This window comes from Rhea pennata, chromosome 4 (assembly GCF_028389875.1).
Source record: "Rhea pennata isolate bPtePen1 chromosome 4, bPtePen1.pri, whole genome shotgun sequence".
NCBI lineage: Eukaryota > Metazoa > Chordata > Aves > Rheiformes > Rheidae > Rhea > Rhea pennata.
The window spans coordinates 52,196,751-52,218,208 of NC_084666.1; the positions used below are offsets into that span (position 1 = coordinate 52,196,751).

At 39.4% G+C, this 21,458-nt stretch overlaps 1 protein-coding gene across 2 annotated transcripts in view; it reads left to right on the plus strand.

Annotated features, from left to right (window-relative positions):
• Positions 1-8,890: 8,890 nt before the first annotated feature.
• Positions 8,891-21,458, plus strand: part of ELF2 (E74 like ETS transcription factor 2) — a 37,944-nt gene continuing 25,376 nt past the window's right edge. The window contains exons 1-3 of one of the 2 annotated variants that reach the window (XM_062574782.1): positions 8,891-8,958; positions 16,422-16,614; positions 17,581-17,746. In XM_062574782.1, the coding sequence (XP_062430766.1) occupies positions 16,543-16,614; positions 17,581-17,746 (238 nt within the window). In that variant the 5' untranslated portion in view covers positions 8,891-8,958; positions 16,422-16,542. The remainder of the gene's footprint in view (positions 8,959-16,421; positions 16,615-17,580; positions 17,747-21,458) is intronic. The other variant, XM_062574781.1, reaches the window with a different exon arrangement.

Genomic DNA, 21,458 nt, shown 5'->3' on the forward strand with positions numbered 1-21,458 from the left:
AATGGTAAATCTTTCTACTTCTAATTTCTACAGCTGGCTGTAGGGTTTCTGAAATTATAGGCCTTGCTGAATGCCCCTTTCTTTTTGGAGCTGCCCTAGGATAATGACTAAATATATTAGCCTTCAAGAACCTGTGCCTGAAGAATTGAAGCTCAACCTACAGTGTGATTTCTAGAGGCTTTTTATCTCTCTTTTTCAAAAAAAAAAAAAAAAATAGCTCTAGTATAATCTGTACAGATGCTTTATGTCAGAGAGCCTCTTAAAAAGAAAGACACACTGCTTCTGAAAGCTGCAGGAGCTAGGAATGTGTTACGAACTCTTGCTGTGATGCCATGTTTGTGCTACATGGCATCTGCTGCAGCACTGGACTACCCTAGATTGAGCAGCAGAGCTATTTTGCAATGTGAAGAGTGGTGCTCTGCAAAAGAAATAGCCATTTTCCACGTGCAAAATGCTCTGTTACATGATAAGAAATTCATTGTCTCAGTGTTTGAGGTGGTCTCTGGCCCTCCTTGATGACTTTTATCTGTTACGTTAGTGTGAAGTCTAACTGGCAGATAGACAATTTATCTACATCCTGCACACTGAGAAAAGTGAATTTTTGACATGCTATGCAAAAAAATGAAATGAACAGTGGCTCATTAAGTAGAATGAAAAATTATAGCAGAGAACAGACACTCTGGGGAGATGGCAAGAATTAAAGAGATAAGAAAAAGGTTTGTGCTTGAAAATATACTTCAGAGCTCAGAATAAAACCTGAGATTCCTGAGTTTCACTGCACTTCTGTAAGTAGCAACCATCTGTGAAACCCCTGGCAAAGTGTTTCACCTCCCTCTAGTGCTAGATCACATGAAGGATGACAACCTATTACTGTTATCAGTGATCTACAGAGCTAAAATGCTATGGGCAGATGAAGTCAGTTTCACAGCTGCAGTTTTACTCTTGGCCCATTGAAGTCAATATAGAACTTCAGTTTCATTTTCATTTGTTTTAGGACATGACATACATAATTATTTAAAGACCATTAAAACTGCAAGCCAGTGTTCAAGACTTGGAAAAATCTGAGAATGAAATATATTGACCAGAATTTCTTGTGCCTATGCTGCAATCAAATATTTTTTTTTTGTTTTCCTGAATGCCTCCTGCTCCCCCCACCCCCAAGGGGGGGGGGGGGAAGCACCCAAGCTTTGAGGCTGTGTTTTTTTCCTGCCTACTGGTCTCCCCTTTCTCCTCCCTCATACCTGGCCAGCCCCAACTCCTGTTTTACCAGAGAGCAGGGAGGGCTCAGAGACCCAAAGTTCCTACCAGCTGGCTGATGGTCAAGGAGATCAGTACTTTTTTTTGTTATGTTTGCCAATAGGTGCTCAATGCAAGTATATAGCCCAGTAGAGAACAGCTTGGGCAAATCACAATCAGCTATTGCAGGTGCTGTTTGCTCTCTGCTGATGATTCGGGTTGAAATACTGAGCCGGTGGCATATGGGGAGAGCTTAGAGGCCGCAGGTATATATAGCGTGGAGGGAGATGCACAGGAATAAATAGTGTTTTCTGCACAAGGGTGTAGGAGTAAGTGTTATTTGGTATGCTGCCTGGAGTTAACTCATTTCTATTGAGCAGCTGCTCTGTTACCACCCATGCAGCTGTGTTCTGGGGCTGACTCAGGCCTTTGCAGGAAAAGTAACTCTTCTTTGTGTAACTTGCTGATTTTTTTGCTGCAGAAAATGGGAGGTTTGCAGGATTATGGAAGTAAAGATCATCTCAAAGTTGAAGCTGTTGGATGTCTTTCTGGGTGACTGGTAATTCCTCCTTTTTGGTGTTCGCTCCTTTGCTTGGAGTGCTGTATGGGAAGTCAGCTCCTCCAGCTTTACTGGGACAAAGAGAAGAATGAAAACCAGAGGCTTCTGTACTAAAATTTTTCATGCTTGTTGTTTGAACTATGGGTAACTGAATAGCTTGTTGAAACTGTATGATTTGCTTAATCACTTAGCGATCCATAAACTCAGGCTCCATGTTCTCCAGTTATTGAACCTTCACCAAAATGCAAGTGATGCCTGCAGCATGCTCTGAAAGGCTGAAAGCCTGATGTTCAACAGCTTGTGTATAACAAAAAACCTGTGGATTTCTGTGGAGGGTAGGATGGCTGTTAATTATTTGTACCAGCTTCATGTGCAGATTTAGTGTCAATTAATTACCTACAAATTTTGCTTGTATAGTGATAACTTTTTTTTTTTTTAAAAAAAAAAGCATCATGACTTAATTGCCTCTTAAAAGATTTGTGTGTTTAAGCTCTGCTCTTACCCTAGGAAAGGTGTTACACAGTGTAGCAGTTCCTGTGCTTCATCATGGGAAGCTTGGCCATCTATACTTTATCTTCTCAATTCTGCATGCAAGCCAACTGAATTAAAGGGAAAAACAGGAAGAATACATGGAAGATGAAAGAGTAATATGTACTGAGACCATAATTGCCCTCTGTCTTTCCCTCTCAGCAATTAAACTAACTTCCACATGTCTGTGAGAGTTTATGGATGGCCTTCCCATAACTGGATTTATTTATTTATTTTGGCATCCTTCTTTCTTCTTGTACCAGGCTATCTTCTTTCTCAATAGCTACAGGGAAACGTTATTCTCCAGTGAGGGCTAATTGAGAATAATTAACCTTTGGCCAACATGCATTCATGTTACCAAACAGAAGAGGGCACCAAATCCAAGGTAGTATGATTACTACAAACCTAGAACAGAGAAAGCATCCATATTCCCCCAAACCTAGAGCTGAACAATGCAGGAAGAAATGAATAATGTATTTTTTTTCCCCACTGATTGCCTTGACTTTTTTTTTTTTTTTTTTGTAAGCTTAATTGTGGTTTGGAGAAAATCCAAATAATACAGATCCTTTTTATTCTGTTACAGCAAGTGACTAATTTCCAATGCAAACTACTTGGAGGCTGTTATAACGAGAGGAGCCAAACCTGGACTAAATGTTCAAGGCTTGACAGTTCTTGACAATAGGAATACAATGAGGCTGGATTTGAATGTCTTTGTTTCAATTTAAATGATTAACAAAGTTTTTCAAAATCACTGCAGTCTTGCCCCTTTTCACTGACTTAATACTATCAGTAGTTGGGGGAGGTTACACCAGAAACAAGTACTCTGAAGTGTTTGAGGTTGTTCCTTAAACCCCTTTATGAGAAAATCCTAGAGTTCAACTTTTTTTCACCTGATTTCCAGCATATTTATTCTCAGAATCTTGTCTTCTACACTAGTTTTAAGACATCTTCACTCAGGCACCATTTGCATGAAGACACTTACTGATTGCAGAGCTTGGACATTCATAAATGAAAAGTAGTTTCCAATGTTGAAATAATGTGCTGTGAAAGACAAATTTGTTTTTGAGGATAAATTTTACTTCCATTAAGTGAGTCTAGTTGAAAACAAGTATACTAGCATAAGGGCTTTCTTTTATGCATTAGGAACTTTCTTTTTGCAAAACACAACACACTTTCCAAAGGGTTTCCCTGTAGCAAGGGTTTCTTCTGGGCAGTCTGTCTTCTGCTACATCTAAATTAAGAAAATCAATGCACCATATGCATCTTCAGTATTTTTAAGTGAAAATGTGGTATAATAAAGTCCTCTTATTCTGACTTGGATTCTTTTCCTGAAAGTATAGCAACTGTGCCAGAAACAAACTGCCACTTCCTGCCCTTCTTTGTATCAGTGTAACTCCTTCTCTCTTAAAAGCAACCCATAAGGGCAAAATTATGCTCCTGACAGGGTTGTTTCAGCATTGCTTTCATGTTCTAATTACGTAACTCCTATGAAATCAGTGGTGATACATCCCAACAACACTGAGGATCTGGATCAGGCTTCCCAGGCTTACCTCAATTTACAAGAAAAAGTAGCCTTGCAATTTTAAGGGAAGAGGTAGAGTGTCTGTGTGTGTTCCCTCCCTTGCCCCCTTCCACTTACTTAGATGTCACTAAGGGGAAATTATATAGGAGACATAACAAGCTCAGAAAAGATAAGGATTAACCTTGCAAGTAAAAGGACTTTTTATTCAATGTAAAATGTAAACTGTTTCAGCAGCCTACAGCATGATTAAAATTATGAGGTAGATAGGAAATGTAAATAAGTTTGAGGTAAGCTGACACTAGCCATAGGTTTTGCTAACACAGAAGTGTGATAAACCTTGCACTTTGAGGAATCAAAAAATCTGAAAATTGGTCATAAATCTGTAAGATTTGAAATTCCTCACACATGTAACTCTTTCCTTATCTTTCTATTTATGCCTGGCAACTAAAAACATCTGAAACATCAAATCTGCAGCCTTCAAATTAGGTCCCCTATTCCTGCAAAAGTAATGTCAGAAGCTGATGAGGCTTGCCTGTGCTCTCCAGGTTAAGCTGATCACTGGTCTGGGGTCAGCAAGGCTCTTCCTCTCCGCTCTACGGGCAGCAGTGGCTGCAGCAGAGAGAGGGGCTCCCCCTACCACAACAGGTGTAAACACTGATCTGCTTCTTAGAACCAGCTGGTTGCTCGACCACTGCCTTGTAGTGGCAGGGATCTAAAACTGTGGTGCTGTCCTCTTTCTCTGACATGCTTTCCTACGTTTTGTACAAATACTATAGCGCCTGGGAAAACATTTCAAGCTTGGGCTCGACATTAGCTACACTGCTACCTGCAGTTGCCTGAAACTGAACTAAAGATCTGTTCCTGCTACCAAGAGGACTTCAAAATAGCATTCCCCATTTTGGATCTAACTTGATCTCCTGCAGAAAGGCAGGGTAGACCAGGAGCAGGTCTCCTGAAGTTTGTGTCCACACTGTGCCAGGTGACTGTGGCCCAAAGAGATGATACTGTCCAGACTCTACCCTGCTTTTATCATTCTATTTTTTACTAGCAATAATCTTTGAGCTTTTGGCTGTCTCACAGAGTGGTATTTTTTTTTTCTTATAAGTTTGGTAGTTTGTTAGATATAGTCCTAGATAAAAGCAAGAATATTGAAATGCTTTATAGTTATGTTAGCAAAGTGACTGCATTTGGATGAATACATGCCACAAAACATCCAATCCAAACCCAGTAGGAAATTCTCTTATTTCTGGTGGAGACTGTTAGTGCCCATAACATTTAAAGCAGTAGACAGGAATATCTTAGAATCCAACTGTTTTAGGAAGTGTGTGAATTGGATTTGGGGTCTGATTTCTACACATTATCTATATTTGTTTTGGTTGAGCTCATGCTTAGCACTTCACTGAAAATGCTGAGTTTATAGGTCTATAATCAAACTGTGACATGGTATGCATCTGATACAAAGCAGTACATCCATTAGGAGAAAATTCAGGTACCTTTCAAGTGCTTTCACCACGTGTCCCACAGCCTCACTTTGTCTTTAGCCATATAAAAACTAACTCTTCCATAATGCTTGGTTTCCAACGGATTCATGGCCTATATGCATGCTCCCTTGTCATCTTCCTCTCTGCAATCCCAGCTGTAGCCCCTGTGGTCCCAGTGACCCCTTTGCTGCTGCATCATGAGGCCTTCCTCATGCCTTCTAGTTCCATAGCGCTACCAGTTTTCCACTGCTCTCCTACCCCTGCCCCCAAATACCCTAAAGGCCTTCCTTTTTGTGGGGGTGGAGAGGATTCAATTAGTTAAGAAGCAGCGACTCTGTGGCTGGTACAGAGCTATATACACAATGACATGTCAGGTAGCTGCTGTGTGTTGAAATATCTGTTTTCTTTCCCTCGTGGGGGCACTGGTGTAGGGCTTCTCTGCTTATATATGTGCTTTCCTGAAGCTTGGGGGAACTTCATATCTTTGATGGCTCTTTTCTTTTATAAAATGGAGCTGAAATTGGAAAATAATTTCAAAGTGAAAGGAATGACAGGGAGATGGCCAGACACACAGATAGCCAGGTCTTGTGAGGCTTGTTTCCTTAGGCTAAAATGTAGCTTATTTTAGTGATGTTGGAATATGGGACAGCAAAAAATGGGATGCTTTTCTACAACTCTATAAGCACATTATGGAGTCTATTGAAAGTTCAAGTAAAAACCCTAAGCAGTGAAAACAAAGAACAGTTTCCATTTTCATCTTAGAAATGATTGACACTTTTTATTGTTCCTAGATTGCATCACTATCGCTCTGCCTCCAGAGTTTTCATGAAATATTCTGTATGTCTTGTAAATCTCTAAGAAGATAAAAAAATAATTATACCTGTAGAATTACTGCTAAATCATTAATAATGATTTACAAAATGGTCTGACTGACAGAAGGGTCGTGGGACCTTAACTCCCTCATCTTTTCTAGGTCATTTCTGGGTCATTTCTTCTGGGTCATACTTCTGGGTCTGAATCAGTATAATTTTCCCCTTTCATCTGAATGACCAAGAGCAGTAAGCTCAGCATTTAGAATTAGATAGCCTACAATCTTTTGAGGACTAGTGTTTAAAAAGCAATGTGGACCACAGCTTTCTACATGCAAAAGGGGCAGAGCAGCATCTGCTGAACTACTGACCCCATGTTATTGCACAGCAATATCCTAGCAGTAGCAGTTCTGAATTGACTGCAGATCTACCTCATGAGTGGGTAAAAAGGGCCATCACTCTTTTGGGGGGATAGCTGCATCATTTATATAACTTCAAAAACATTTCAGTTGAACTGATGCAAACCCTTTAGCTGCCTTTTTTTTTTCTCTTTGAGGTTAGTATTTTTCAGCTTAGCTTTCGAAGTAACTTAAGATAAACTAAAAAGAGATGTTCTTGAGAGAAATCGTTTTCCATATGAACAGTTAGTCTGTTTTTGTTTAAAAAAAATCAAACCAAAAATGAAAAAAAAACACATGCCATTGTGATTATCTCCAGTCTGCGCAGATAAGCAAAGGTCTCTGTAGTTGGAGAGCACTCAGTGAGGTACTGCTGTGCTGTCACTGAAAACGGCCACACAGCTCAGCTCATTAGAAGACAAGATGAGAAATAGAAGTCTTTTAAATAAGAATAGAGGAGGCAAAAACATTTTTACCTTGGCATCCAAGCTGTGTGGAGTGAAAGTGAGTAAAACAGAGGACTGAATGTGCCAGATTATGAGAGAACAAACATCAGTATTACAGAAAATCATTTAAATGGCCACCTCTGGAGCACCTCTAAGTTGTGGGACCAGCCCAGTGACTCCGTGAAGGAGCTACAGACAAGGTTTGGTTTATGTGGCTTTTGTTTGATTGACAATGGGCCTCTGTTTTGAAAGGAGAAGGTGTCTGCTGTTGTTCTTCATGAAGAGATCATACCAAGAAGTTTTCTTCTTCTTTTTTTTTGAATGTTTATTTGGACACAAGCAAAGAAAAAAAGAACTACTTCCTTTTAAAAACAAACAAAAGATCTGGCAATGATGTGTCTTATCTTTTAAAGAGTGGGCAGAAAACCAAAATTTGACATTGCTTGATGTATTCTTAGGAAATTAATTATCAACACCCAAGTTACACCTTATTAAAAGTCTGCTGGGCTTAATGTGTGGTAAGACCTCAGTTTTGCTAAGACAACACATGCTCTAAAGAGACTGCTAAGTTTATGCCTTGACCACTTGACCACTTATGTAAGAGGCTGCATTGTAGATGGTGCTTCTAGCCCCATCTATTATTAATGTTGCTGGACATAGCCTGGAAGGGAGGAATCTCTAACATTTTCATGCAGCAGGGCACTGACCTGGTATTTGCAGAGCTGGCTTTATTGTCAGGGAAATGTTTGTGCCATGCCCAGGGAAAGTAACTGGCAAACCATATACCTTTGAAGATGGGTTATCTGTACACAATCTGTTAAAGGAGGTCATGTTCTAAGATGTTCTAAGGCCTAAAGACACCTGACAGCTCTTATTTCCTTAGGAGTGGAAGCTGATGTCCCAAAGATGCAGGGGAAAGAAATACCCTGTTCAAATGTTTCAGGGACGGTAGCCAGACCTGTTAAACTAAAGGGTGGCAATATGCCTAAGGCAGAAACTGAGGACTGGAAATCAGACTTGGTGAAGATGAGCAGGAGTGTCAAGGGAACATTAGACATGGGTGGTGAGGTGGGGCAGAGGTGTCCTTTTTATATGCTGCCGAAGGTGAGGAGCACACAGAGGTGAGGGTGCGACGTGTGAACTGCTGTTCAGCACCGAGGGCTCCGGTCCAGTGCTCCTTACTGCTGAGCAAACTCCTTCGCAATGCTGAAGTATCACAATCAGCTTGTCTTGTCTGTAAAGAAAGCATTAAGGCTCTTCTGTGCCACAGAAAAAAAAAGGTATTTTTAACAGTTAAAGCCTGCCATGTGTAAAGGAGGGCACCAATGCTATCCTAAACCTCCCATCTAAGGGTAGATGGAGATGATTACTCTTGATGGGTACCTCTCCGTGAGCCTGCTCTGGGAGTACTACGGGGGACAAGCGGGGTCTGCCTGCAGCGCAGCCCCACAGCCCTTTGGGGGGCATGTTCCCCCTCCCCGTTCCCCACACGAAGCTAGCTGGTTTATTTCAGCTGTTAGGAATGCACGCGATAACTAATACGAAGGCCCTGCACGCCCCTGGGCTATCGCAGAGAAGGGGATAAGGGCTCCAGGGAGCGAGCACGATACCCCTCCCCAACGGCCGCCTCAGCCGCCGCCCGCTCCACCCCTAACGGCCGCGCGGACAGCAACGGCTCCGCCCGCGCCCGCCGCCCGCGCATGCCCACAGCGCCCCCGCGCGCCCGGCGGCGCGAGCATGTGCGGAGGGGGCGGCGCGCGGGGCGGGGGGGCCGGGCCGGGCCGGTTGCGCGGCGCGCCCGCCCCGCCCCTCCGCTCTGCTCCGCGCCGCGCCCCGCCCCGCCCGCCCGCCGCGGGGCGGCCCTGCCTCTGCCCGGGCGGCGCCCGCCGCCTGCCGCCGCCGCTGCTGCGCCGGGGCGGGGACGGCACGGCACGGCACGGCACGGCACGGCACGGCACGGCACGGGGCGCGCGGGCACGGTAAGGGCGAGGGCAGGCGGGCGGTGGGGCCGCCCCGCGCTCCGGGCTCAGTGCGCGGCGCCGGCGGCGGCCGTTGGGCTCCCTCCCCCCCACCTCCCCCCTCCGGGGCGCCGGCGGGCGGCTCCCGGCCGCTGTCAGTGTAAACACGGCCCCGCGGCCTGCCGGGCCGGGCCGAGCCGAGCCGAGCCGGGCCGGGGCCGCCGCCGGGCAGCGCCTTGTTTACGCGGGGCGAAGATGGCAGCCGGTCGCGCTGGCCGGCGCTGTCAGGCGTGTGCTGGCGCGGGCGGCGGGCGACCCCCGCCGCCGTCCCGCCCGGCCGCCGGGAAGTCTGGCGCGTCTTCGGCCGTGCGCGGCTGCCGCGGCGCGGGTCGGGTCGCGCTTGGCGAATTCTGGTGTTTGTCCGTCCGCTGCTTTTCTGGGTGCGACCACATGTCCTCGTCATCTCCCCCCCCCCTTTTTAATTTAATAATTCAGTTCTTCAGTCTGCTTATTCCCTCCTTTATGACTAGCCACTGTCAGGCTCTCCGTGAGTTTTTTTTTTTTTTTTTTTTTTTTTTTTAACCATTTCGTCTCCTAAGTGGGTAAGCTTTAGCAGTCTTTGCTATCGGGTTTATAAACAGCAGTGCGTGAGGAGGCTTTCATATCCGCAGAGTTGGCCTCTCGTCATGCTGAGAAGTTGTCTTTATGCTGTATGTACTGATAATTGTTCCTCTGTACTGCAGTTTAGTCAGAAAGCCATTTAGCACTTTCTGAGTAGTGCATGTGCGTCAAACTTTAAGAGCTTACCAGTTAGTCAAGACAGATAGCGTGAATTGAGGGTAAGCCCAGGGGTGTATGAGTATAAGCATGAGAGAATTCTCAAGACTCCTAAAAACCATATTCTAACAAAGAAATTTCATAACAGTTATGGACCCCTTTATATAAATAGTTGTTGCAAAAATAAGTTGAAAACTCCCATATCATTGCTTGAGGTAGGATATAATAAAGTCATTTATTATATTGAGTGATACAGAAGAGAAAGCTCTGGCTCTGAGACTGTTGCCACAAAAATTAACTTCATTTCAAGGATCTTATGTTAAATGTAAAAATATAAAGCTGAATGTAATGGGTCTGATTCAGAGTCCTCTTTCTCCCTCTTCCCCTGCTCCATCTCTGATAGCAAACAGTGCCAGTTGCTTTCAGAAAGATTTGGGGAACAGGATGTGTACATTGCATGATACCTCTATTAGCATACTCTTTCCATCTCAGATTTCATTAATATCTGGTTTAGAAGGTCCTTAAACTTCAGCATGTGAATGCATCTTTGTGTTTAATAGTCATTGAAGCCATTGAGGGGTTTTACCTTCATTAAGTTGTCTAATTTAAATCTTCCAATTTATGTTTTTAATCTCAAAAGCATTTTATAAAAATGGGTTACATAGTTTAATTGTGTGTTACTTCCTTTTGTTTGTTTTTAAACCTGCATCCTCACCATTTTATTTCATCTGGCTCTTTTATTATGTAAAACGATGAATAATTGCTCCCTGCTCTGGCTTGTGGGGGAGTGGAAAACGATGTTAAGGACCAACGATTGACTGACGATTGACGTGGCGGAAAGAGCTGTGCTTGTAAGAAGTAGGGGGTGCCTATTAGACTTCTGTCGGAGGGAAGACATTGTTTCAGGCAATCTTTACATAAAAAGCATTGGGAAGGAGGCCTACTGATTGAGTGAAATATGGGGACATCCAGAATAATGTCACTGAAGCCGTGAAGCTTCTTGCAAAAGTTAATGGTTCGTAAGTGATTTTAAGCTTGTCTGTTTCGGGGTTCCTCAGCTTTAGCTACTTGAGGTTTCAGAACTGACTTTGGATGTTTGGGTTATCTAATTAAATGTGTGGAAGCAGTTAATGCAATTTTTTTCTGAGGTTTCTGCTAGTATTAGTGTCTAGTTACTGGATTCGATACATCATTAACCTGAGCCAATGTAATAACTCCCTTGCATTGAGTGGTAGAATTATTGTCTTGTTGTGTGGAAACTGCTGGTGTCTGAAGTATGTTGTGGCCCGGGCTACTTGCCTTGACCATTCCTGATCTTGACTTCTTTCCGTGTAACATGTAGTGGTTGGTATAATTTGATGTGTTATACATAGCATAGATTATCTGTTTGCTTTTTCTGAAGTTGGAGATGTGAAGATTTTCTTTGTATCACCTTTTTGAGCAGGCCTAGTGATTCTTGAGGTATTTACTAGTTTAAACCTTTTTGCTCCAAGTTGGTTCTTGCAGTAATTTAATTTTTTAGTTTTTAGACTTGTTGTGAGTGTCACAAAAATAATTTGGTACTTATAAAGAAAGGTAATTGAAATTTGTTTCTGCAAATGCCAGGGTGATTCAGTTAGCCAGAGCTGGAATATTTTCGTGGAAAATATCTTACGAAAGAACTTTCTGTAGCTGTAAAGTTGTTTTTACAGAGCCTGCTGTAGTTCATACACATCAGAGAGTATGTGATATATATACTGGTGGTGCTGCCAATAAAAAAGGACCTTTGAACCCTTGGGAAATCTTGTTAGAGTTAATGGGATTCTGCAGTGATCTTGGCTGGTGTATTTCTGTATGTGTGACCAATTTCATTCTTAAGCTGGCTTCCTTAACGTTTCTGATAAAACGAAAGGGAAGGCTACTTTGCAAAAAGTTGCATGGGATGCTGCTGCTGGCTGCAGTCCTGTTCGTGCAGTTGCATTTATGTAGGTATCCACATAAATCCATCCCCAGGGTTTTAGATGCCAGCTGTATAAAAGGGGACATTGTTCCAAGTACTCTTAAGTTCTTCTGACTGCTGTGGGAGCAGCTGCCTCTGAGTGTTGCTGCCCAGTGTTCTGGATGTTCTTCTTGTTTTCATGTGTGAGTACACGTATATGCATTTTTCTTTTTTCTTTTTTTTTCTTTATCCCTTTCAAACTTTGATTTGTGCTTATAGTTTATATAAAATTCTGCTGAAGTAGGTTACGGATATATATTTTAAGTTTTGTTTTGATGCCAGTCTTAAGTAATTTGAGTCAGGCCTACTAAATGTAACACTCTCTTCCATTGTTTTCAGACTGTTTCTTAAACTATTATTATTATTATTATTTAAATCTGTAGAGCTACATGTTAGGTGTCCTGTTAACTTGACAGGTGATTGCACGGAGGGATTAACTTAAGGTTCTGTTTTTTGTGTGACCAATGTGTATTGGTCACAGTTGTGAATTGCATTGTTTTAAACCTTCTCTGGTAACTGTTGAAAAATATAATAGGGCTGTTTGGTTTTTCTGTGGGCAGTTACTTTGATACATAATGTATGTCACATAGTCTTAAATATGTGAATAAACTGTTTAGTTTACTCATCTGTGGGCCCTGAAGACCTATATACTGTAACTACTTCTCTTGGCGAGTGAAAACCGTGCCAAAGACTTGAGCTTTTTTTGTGTCTTTGGAGCAGTGAACAGTCAACAGTTCTTGCTATTCAGTTGAAGTATGTGGCTTTATGACTTGAATTTCGTTTTCTTTCTTTTTCTTTTTTTTTTTTTTTTTTTGAGAGTGGGAGCACCTAGACTTATTTTATGACTTCTATTTTCCCACAAAATATGTTTGTATAAATATCAGTAGATGATGTTGCAAAAAACTCCTGCTATAAAGGCTATTTTAGGTATTTTGGAGCTAGTTTCTCTTTGCGTTTTCCAGGACCAGGAAGAGCTGGAGTGGATGTTAGATCTATACTAAAATGATTTAATCTTTTTCTGGAAACATTAATCTTTTTTTCCTCTGATATTATTCCATATTTAGCTTTTGTGTGAACACTGTCTAAAGAGTAATTGAGTTTGTATGTGTTCTACTGTAGTTCAAAAATAGCCATACCTTGAACCAACTTCTATGCTGGCTAATTGTGTCATGGGAGAGAACTTGGCTTCTTACAGACCTGAATCTTCTCTTATTTTAAGAGTTTGAGTAGTTGTTCTTCTGGCCTGTCTGTCTCATTTAGCCTTAGGAAGTGTGAATCTTGGAACTGATCTTTTAAAGTAGCTAGGCAGTTTTTCCCTTTTACAGAAGTCAGATTAGTTAGTGAATTGCTAGGAAGAAGGGAAGGCGAGGAAGAGATTTGGTATTCTACTGAAACTCAAAGGAGAAAGGAAAAGCCTTCTACAAGGACGTGCTGCTTAATGACAGTGAAGGGGACAAAAACATAGCTTGCTCATTCAGAAAAGGATGGGTCTGTGAGAATCTTATACCTTCAGGTATGTGGGGTTTTTTTGTTTGTTTTCTTTGTTTTAACTTTTTAGAACTGCTAAACAGAATAAACTATTGGTCAGCCTGACTGGAACTCTTAACTTCCCACTTGCTGTCAGGTGGGCTTGTCTTTTTTTTTTTTTTTTTTTTTTTACCCTTTAATTAAAAAAAGATACTTATTTATTTTACCCTGGCAGGTTTTTGAAAAGGTTGCTGAATGGCAAGACTGTTAGTATGAAGTTCAGATTTTGCTGTGTAAAGGGTCTTTTACTTGTTCCTTGCCTGGATTGTTCTGTGCCATCAAGTGTAAAGATACTGAAGATATCATTCCTTTAATGAATCCCAAGGTTTATTGTCTTACTGATTCTCCTGGATAATTTTTTTCCTATAAGGACTGTACTCAAATGCATTTCTGTTAGAACTGGAGAATGAGCATTAACTAACAGCATTTATTTTTCAGTGTTGTCCTAACTTCGCTTCTTTAGGGACTTGGTAGTTCATGTGTAGAAGTAGTCTAAACTTGTAGCATAAGCATTTTTTAACATATTCTAATTTACTACACCAAGTTAAGTGTTTTCAATTGCTGTAACTTGGCAGCTGTTTAACCAGCTGGGTGGAATTGGAGTACATTCAGTATGAATATACAGTATACAAGGTCTGTTGTGTGATTGTGTTAATATACTGCTTAAGAATCAAACTAGGTTTGTGGTATTCATAAGCTGTGTTGATGTACTACCTGAAACACTGTATGTTCTTGCGTAGATGCAGGTCTGAGTCACAGAAAAAAAATGTTTTAAATTGATTGAAGGTTGTCCTTCCAATTTCAAACACAATTTCTGTCCTGTAGACTCTACTTTTGTGTTATGGCTGTATGGAGGCATTTTTAATGTGGGTGGACATAGAAGTGGAGAAAGGGGAGAAAGGTCTGAGTCTAGTAAATGTGAATTTTCTTTTTTCCCTGATTGGTTGGTTTAGTGTATTCCTGTACAGCCATTTTTCCACTTCATGCATTTTTGAATTTTCATGATTTTTGAAATAATGTGGGAATCAATTATTACGTAAAGAATAAGCTGCTTATGCTAAAAGCCTGGAGAGGGGAGGGGGACAGGTGTATATGGCTGCAAGGATGCTTGTTGGAGACTTACCAATTTGAATCTTCTTTAGGGAGGGGAGGAGGTCTGTGCATCCTTTTTATCAGGGAAAAAATGACTATCAAAATTTACTGTTAACTGTAATGAAATCATGGAGGGGGAAAAAAAGCTATATTGTATTGGGATTTTTGTAGCATTGCAAGTGAAACATTGAGGCGTGAATCAAGTTTTTTTTTTTTTAATCACAAGTTGACTTCCTACCTAAGTGAAATTTTCACATTTTTTCTCTAAATTATGTATATGTTCCTCTCTATTAGATGTATATTGTGCTTAATTCTGCTGCTGCTGTTACAGTGACTTAAAGGTGATCTCCTGTTCTTTATTTTTATTTCAAAGACATTAGGATCAGTTGCATAGAAAGTTGCTGTCAGAATTTATTCTGCTTTCTGTGTGCAAGCTGAAAAATGTGAACATCTTGTTCTGTCATGTTGGTGTGAGGGTGGCTTTTGTTTGGCTATGTGTATTTTCTTCGTTTTCTAGTTGTTTTGGGGGGTTTTGTTGTTTTATAGTAACCTGCCACTGTATGGGTACTGACATTTTGCACTAAATTAACATGGTGACACAAATGAGGCTGTTCTGAACACATCCTGCATGCGTGTGTGCACATACACACACAGTGCTGAGGGGTCCTCAATGCTTTGAGCCATGAAACTTTGTGAACAGTTCTTATGTAGTATAGTTTTATTGACTTTGCTGCTTTGGAGTTGACACCTAATTTTGAGAATGGTGTTAATAAGATTTATTAGCATATCTAAGCTATTGTGCCTATAAAGATTTCTATGTCCAGGCGAAACCCTGTTACTGTTAATGGGGCTCTGCATAAATCTGAACTTTCTTATCCCTGTGTGAGCTTGATTTAATTTAAGCTGGCTGCCTACTTTTGAAAAGCAGATTTATTTTGTTTATCAATTGGGTGTTAATTACATTTTTTTTCTTTAGTATGTATGTTAGAAGATCCCTTTGCACATAGCAAAAATCTAGCACATACCATACTACTTCGTTTTCCTGCAGATTTCTGGTTGTGCTAGCTTTCTCAATGGATGGGTTTTATTAAATAATATTGGGCTAAATTCTGATTTCTGTTATAATGCATTGATCTCAGTGAAGTTACTTGAAAAAGGGTAATTGGTATCAGATTGGGTCCTTAAGTTTCATGTGGAATATGTGCTTTCTGTTGTACTACTAAGAAGCCAAACTTTGCATCTTGAAATAGTAAACCACTCCTGACAACACAGGGTTTATGAACACAGATTATTTCCTTCTTGGAAGGACAGGATATGAACGATAATATTTATATGGCATAAATAACAGTTGTTTAGAAACAAAGATTTGCTGTTGATCTAGTTTGAAAAGAAACAAAAAAAATGAAGGTTATGTATCTTTATAAGCTCAATGAATCCATGGTATACCTAGCTTAAACCAGTGTGATGTGGAACTACTATTTTTGAACTCAAATATCTTCTCTATAGACAAAGTGTGAAACTGCTATGATGCTTTTTATTTCCAAGACAAATGTAGATAAGAAAGTGTGTGTTTGTGAGATGTATGTTGTTATGTATGTATTGCTTAGGCAGCGTGTGTGAAAGCTTTGTTTATATTATGGAACTAATGGAATAAAGAAAAGAGTAATTATAAAAACCCCTCCTAAGTTAATAGGGAAAAAAATGACTCAAAAACTTAGCTCAAATATATATGTGTGTGTATATATATATATATATATATATATATATATATATGTATCTGAGAGTGAGTGAGTTGGTATTTGACTTTAGTGAGAAATTCATGTTTTCGGACAATGGAAAGTATCTAAATGTATTATGTTTTTGAAAATAATGTTCTTTGCAATTTGTTAAATTTCATACTAAAACAAAATTTTGTTATCTTAATATTAAAGGCTGTGTGAGAATTATGGTTTATGGCAGTATTTGTCAGCACATTCTGTCACATCTGTTGTGCTCATTGATGCCCTCTGTTGATACAGAAGATGTAGCACAGAACAGCTTTCTTAGAAGTTGAAAGTCTTTCAGATGTAAACTATGTAAATAACTTATTTAAAATTATTTTGTGTTTCAGCTACCTCTGCCTAGCTGTTTAAGAGAAGTGGATTGTGAATTTGAGCCTTTAACTTCAGGCTGTCCCCATTACTGTCTTTGGGATAGATAACAGCTCTCAAAGCCTGTTCAGGGAATGCACCATGACATCAGCAATGGTTGGCGCTGGCGGCCCTGCTTTGGAATTCAACAACAATGGAATAAAAAATCCGGAGGTTAGAAAAATAAGTAGAATTTATTATTTATTAATAAACTTAATGGCTTTTGTCTTAATTTGAAAGAAAAAAGTCACTTTAACCTGTGTAAAATGGGCTAGAGACTGTGTGGTGAGGAAGAGAATAGCCCATTTTTCAGGTTTTTATAATTAGAGTCTTTATTATTACAGGGAGGTGGAAGTAGTAGATTTTGAAGTCTGCAGCTGTAGACTAGGTTTACAAAGTTAAATTCTGTATCAAGTATGTCTTTAAAGTGAAGCTCTCAAATGTGCCTTGAGGTAGCATGAGATGAGCAAAACAATAGAAGGTCTTTTTTCAAAGTGCTACTTAAATGTTTGTATTTTTCAGTATTAACAAAGAACAATGCTGCTCTCCTGTAGCTGGTAGTAAATTGAATCTGGCAGAGTTATACTTCTGCAGCACTTTAATGGATTAAATATGCTGTTACAAAAATTCTAATCTTTATATAAGTAGAGATAGACATAAGGGCTTTGAAGTAACTATTTCTTTTGTGATAGCTTATGTACTTCATCCAAAACATGTGTGTTCATAAGATACAGGTCAGATGTAGGTACATTGCTTACATTATGTTGATTACATTTAATGGAGTAAGGAAAGAGAAATATTATACATAGCTGAATGTCTTAACTAGAAGATTTGTTCTTCCCAATACTTTAGCTGTCTGATGCTTTAAATTGAATGTTTAAAGCCGGAAAAATATATTTGGGACTCAGGAAAGTCCTTTTGGTAGATAATAAGAGTTTTTTTTTTTTGTTTTTGTTTTTGTTTTTTTTTAAATTCTTACTTTAGGAGAAGAAAATTTCATTTAAAAATATTCTAAATTATTCCATAAAATAAGTAAGAAAATAAAAGGAAAAGATTGGTTTAGATTTCAGCAGTGCAATACTTAAGAGCTTTTTTTTTCTTTTTTCTTTCTTTTTTCTTTTTTTTTTTTCCTTTCTATAGGAAGATGAACCAGTCTCTGAATTCCCAGCAGTGATTGTGGAGCCAGTTCCTAGTGCCAGACTAGAACAGGGTTACGCTGCTCAAGTCCTGGTTTATGATGACGAGACTTACCTGATGCAAGATGTAGCAGAGGAACAAGAAATTGAGACTGAAACTGTGGAAACAGGTAGACTTAAATTTTTTTCCGTGAGAATTTCTGCACTGCTTGCTCCCTGAGGGATGTGACTTACCCCTAAGGGTAGAGATTCTGATCTGGGATCACATCTGTTCCCACTGAAGTTAGCTTCAAGGGGTTAACTAGACATCTAAATATGGAGTTTTAAAAATCAGATGAGTGAGGAAGGTGATTAGAATTTAGTTTTATAATGTGTCTAAGCCAAATAGCTGTGACGCAACTAGCAGAATGGACTGTGCTGTTCTACTTACCCTATCTTCCAGCTCTTTCCTCCTCCCCTCCCCGTGAGTATACTGTCCGTTGCTATGTGCTCCTGCCTTTTTGGCCTAAGAGAGGTTTTATTGCTAGTTTAGTGGCAAGCTGTTGTGGTTGGGGGAATAGAGCTGGACTATCCTTTTATGGACGTAGAGCCCACAGGGATGAAATCAACTCAACTGTATGGCAAAATAACAACACAAAATGAAATGTGGCAGAAAGGCATAGAACTTAGGTGTTGAAGCAGCTGACCCAGTTAGAAATAAGCATGTATCTTTTTGCTCACCTCTCTTCAAATTACATAGTTGTAAGTTTTGAACTTTCTAATGAAGACCAAAGCCTGTTTAAGTTGTCTTAAGAAACAAAAACTTTGCTCCCATAGGGCCCAAATGACAGCTGACTACCAGGCTCCTGCTATGCTGCCATTCCTGTTGTCCCTCTTACCTGCTCTATTGTGCTATTTCTCATGCTTGTTGTACTTCTTTTAACCATTTCAGTATGCTAACTTTGAGGGCAGGAATCCAGAGAAACCCTCAACTGTCCAGTATTTTTGGGGAGGTTAACTTTCTACTGGGTTATTGTGCTGATATGGCTCAGCAAAGGACCTGATGAGTGTTTGGGCTGGGAATATTAAACCTGCAGCCAAAGTGAGGACAGGTTCTCTTGGAAACTCAGTAGTGAAGTGGTGAGACTACTTGACTAGAAGAGGGATCCCTTGCATTTGTATCCCAGGGCTGCCTAATCCAGCATAGGAATTCAATTTCATGATATCAAGCAGGCAAAAAAGCCCGACAGGTTCTTCTTTTCTCTCAACTGTTTAACTTTGGAGCACAGTAAATACCTGGTCTACATTCCCGTAAGATTAGGTGGGTTTAAGGTCAAGTTTCTTCTCCCTGAACAGTGGGTGCAATTGTTCATATATTGTAGTGAATCAGGATTTTAATCTTCTTGATCACTTCATGAAAAGTCATGTGCATCAACTTTGTAAGGTGTACACAAACAAGTTTTTGAAGAACAGTTGAAATTTCAGTTTATTCAAATGTATTTTGAATTAAGTAAGCTAACTACAATTTCAACAAAAATCATGTAAAGAAAAAACATAAAATGTATTTTTTTTCCTTTTTTGTGAGTATGGTAGTAAAATTTCTACGGTAAGTGAAAGGTGAGAGTATTCTTACCAAGAAGTTGGGTTTTATGAATTTAACTTTGTTTAAAAACTATAGTGCTTGTGCTTTGAAGACTGTTGCATTGAAAGGTGTCAATTTTTAAACATGAAATATATTGTTTCTTATGAGTAAAATTTTGATAGTTTAATAACTGATGGAACAACTGTCTCAGATAAAGAGCTAATGCGAATGAATACCATATTTTTTAAGGTGTCACTTTTAGCCACAGTAACTTGGTAGAAACTACAATTACAAACCTGTAGTTCTTTTATAGGATTTTTTTTTAAGCTGTAGCTCAGAGAAAAAAACATGACTACTTGCAAATCTTCATATTTGAAAATACACTCTTAAAAATTATAAGCCAGTTTATATAATAAGTGAGTTTGGGGCAGGGCGTGTTTAGAGATGTCTTGACTGTAGATGGAATTTAAAAAAACTTTGATAACATTCACTTTGTTCTTAGTTTAGTATAGTAACGTTTGCAACATTTTATTATGTTTAAAACTTTATTTTAATAATTTTGATATAAAAACTTCATTGAAAGATGATTTCTACACAAAAGCAAAATTACAGGAATATAGATGATGAATCCAATCTAATGAAGATTTTTAGAAATCATTATTGAACATTTGTATTCGTGATCCTAAAAGATCTGTGGAGAAAGATGCAATCTCCCATTGCACATCTTTTCCCATACAAATAGCAATTAAAAGATGAGAGGATAGTAGATATGCTATTAATCCAGTGCAGTTTTCAAGCTGTAATTTTACACTACAATGAATGATGGTTCTGCACAGAATCTGTAACTTAGATAAACTATAGATAAAGATGTGGGTTAGACTACTCTAATGGAGGCAGTCTTTTGGGAGCACGTGTTTTGACCAGGAAGTTCTGCTACTACCAAGAGTCTTTCTGAATTAATTGCTCCTACCGGGGAGTAAAACTGGTGGAGAGGGGAGTATAAAGGCCACAGGAAGCATTAACTTTGATGTGCGACTATTAGCAGGGAGCTGCAGAAGTGTGAATCTAAGCGTATTTTTTGATTTTTGTAATTAAAAAGGAAGGATACTGGGCTCTGAGTAAGAAGCAATTTGGTGTTGGAAAGGTGAAAGAAACCATAGTAAATACTAATCAGAAAGCAAACTAAAGGAGAAATGAGTGCACTAAGTTTATTTTTGAAGGAAATGCTGTATAATAATGCTAACTTAAAGAGCCTTTTAAGAAGTTCATTTAAGATGCTCAATTTAAGAAAGACGTGCCTTAATTATACTAGGGGAATCCTGTTTTAGATACATGATTTCTGTGTATGTTAGAAAAAAATACTTATGTTGGTGGCTCTCAGCTGACTTGTACTTCATAAGTGTACTTTCATAAGTGAAAGAATAAAATTTTTTGAGTTGCTTGATAAATATATAGCTCTTACACCAGGAAGGAGGAGAATTAATACCTTTGGTAGGTGCAGATTCTATAGGTAGTATTGTAAATATTAAAAATGCATCATAAAGAGTTATTGTCAGTATTTGAAATGAACCATATTTCCATATCATAATACAGGTATAGTTGTACGTATCTCTACCATGTGTCAGGCCATAGACCTGGATTTTTTTTCTTGTGACAGCCTATTTGCAATCCCACTGATTACTTGTTTACATGCTTTATAACTTTTTCAAATGGATTTCAAGAGACCCGAGATACTTTACAACTAATCTAATTTTATGTTATGTAGTAAAATGCAACATTTTTAGCCTCCAGAGAATACGAATCAGTACCCTTTCTGATAAACTTAATAGGCCAACTGATCCGGTTGTTAGGTTTACTTCTAACATTGAAGAGCTGATCTGTACTGTGCATTGAATGGTTGTACTTGTAGCTTGCTATTTTGTGATTGGATTGAGTCTGTGTGCATTGCAAGGGCTGTGTCAGTGCAGATTTAATGGCAGAATCAGGGCCTATGATGTATGTAGTTTTGTACTAAAACAGCATTTATATTTAAAAACCTGTATGCTTGGAGTAGTAAATCTTTAGAAAAGAATTTCATAGGAAAAATGAAATGCAAGAATTTGATCTTTTTCAGGTGTCCATATAATGTTCTCTGTGGAAGCAAATAATGCCTCTTGCAACATTTTAAAGGCAAAGTATAAGTGTTAGATTGAAATGGTGCTTACACTTATTTTTCTATCTGTATGATATCATTCTTATGAGTGATACATGTGGACTACTGGAGACTGAGTTACTTTCTTAAAATTTTACTTGTCTTTTCTGTTATCTCCTACCTGATAAAT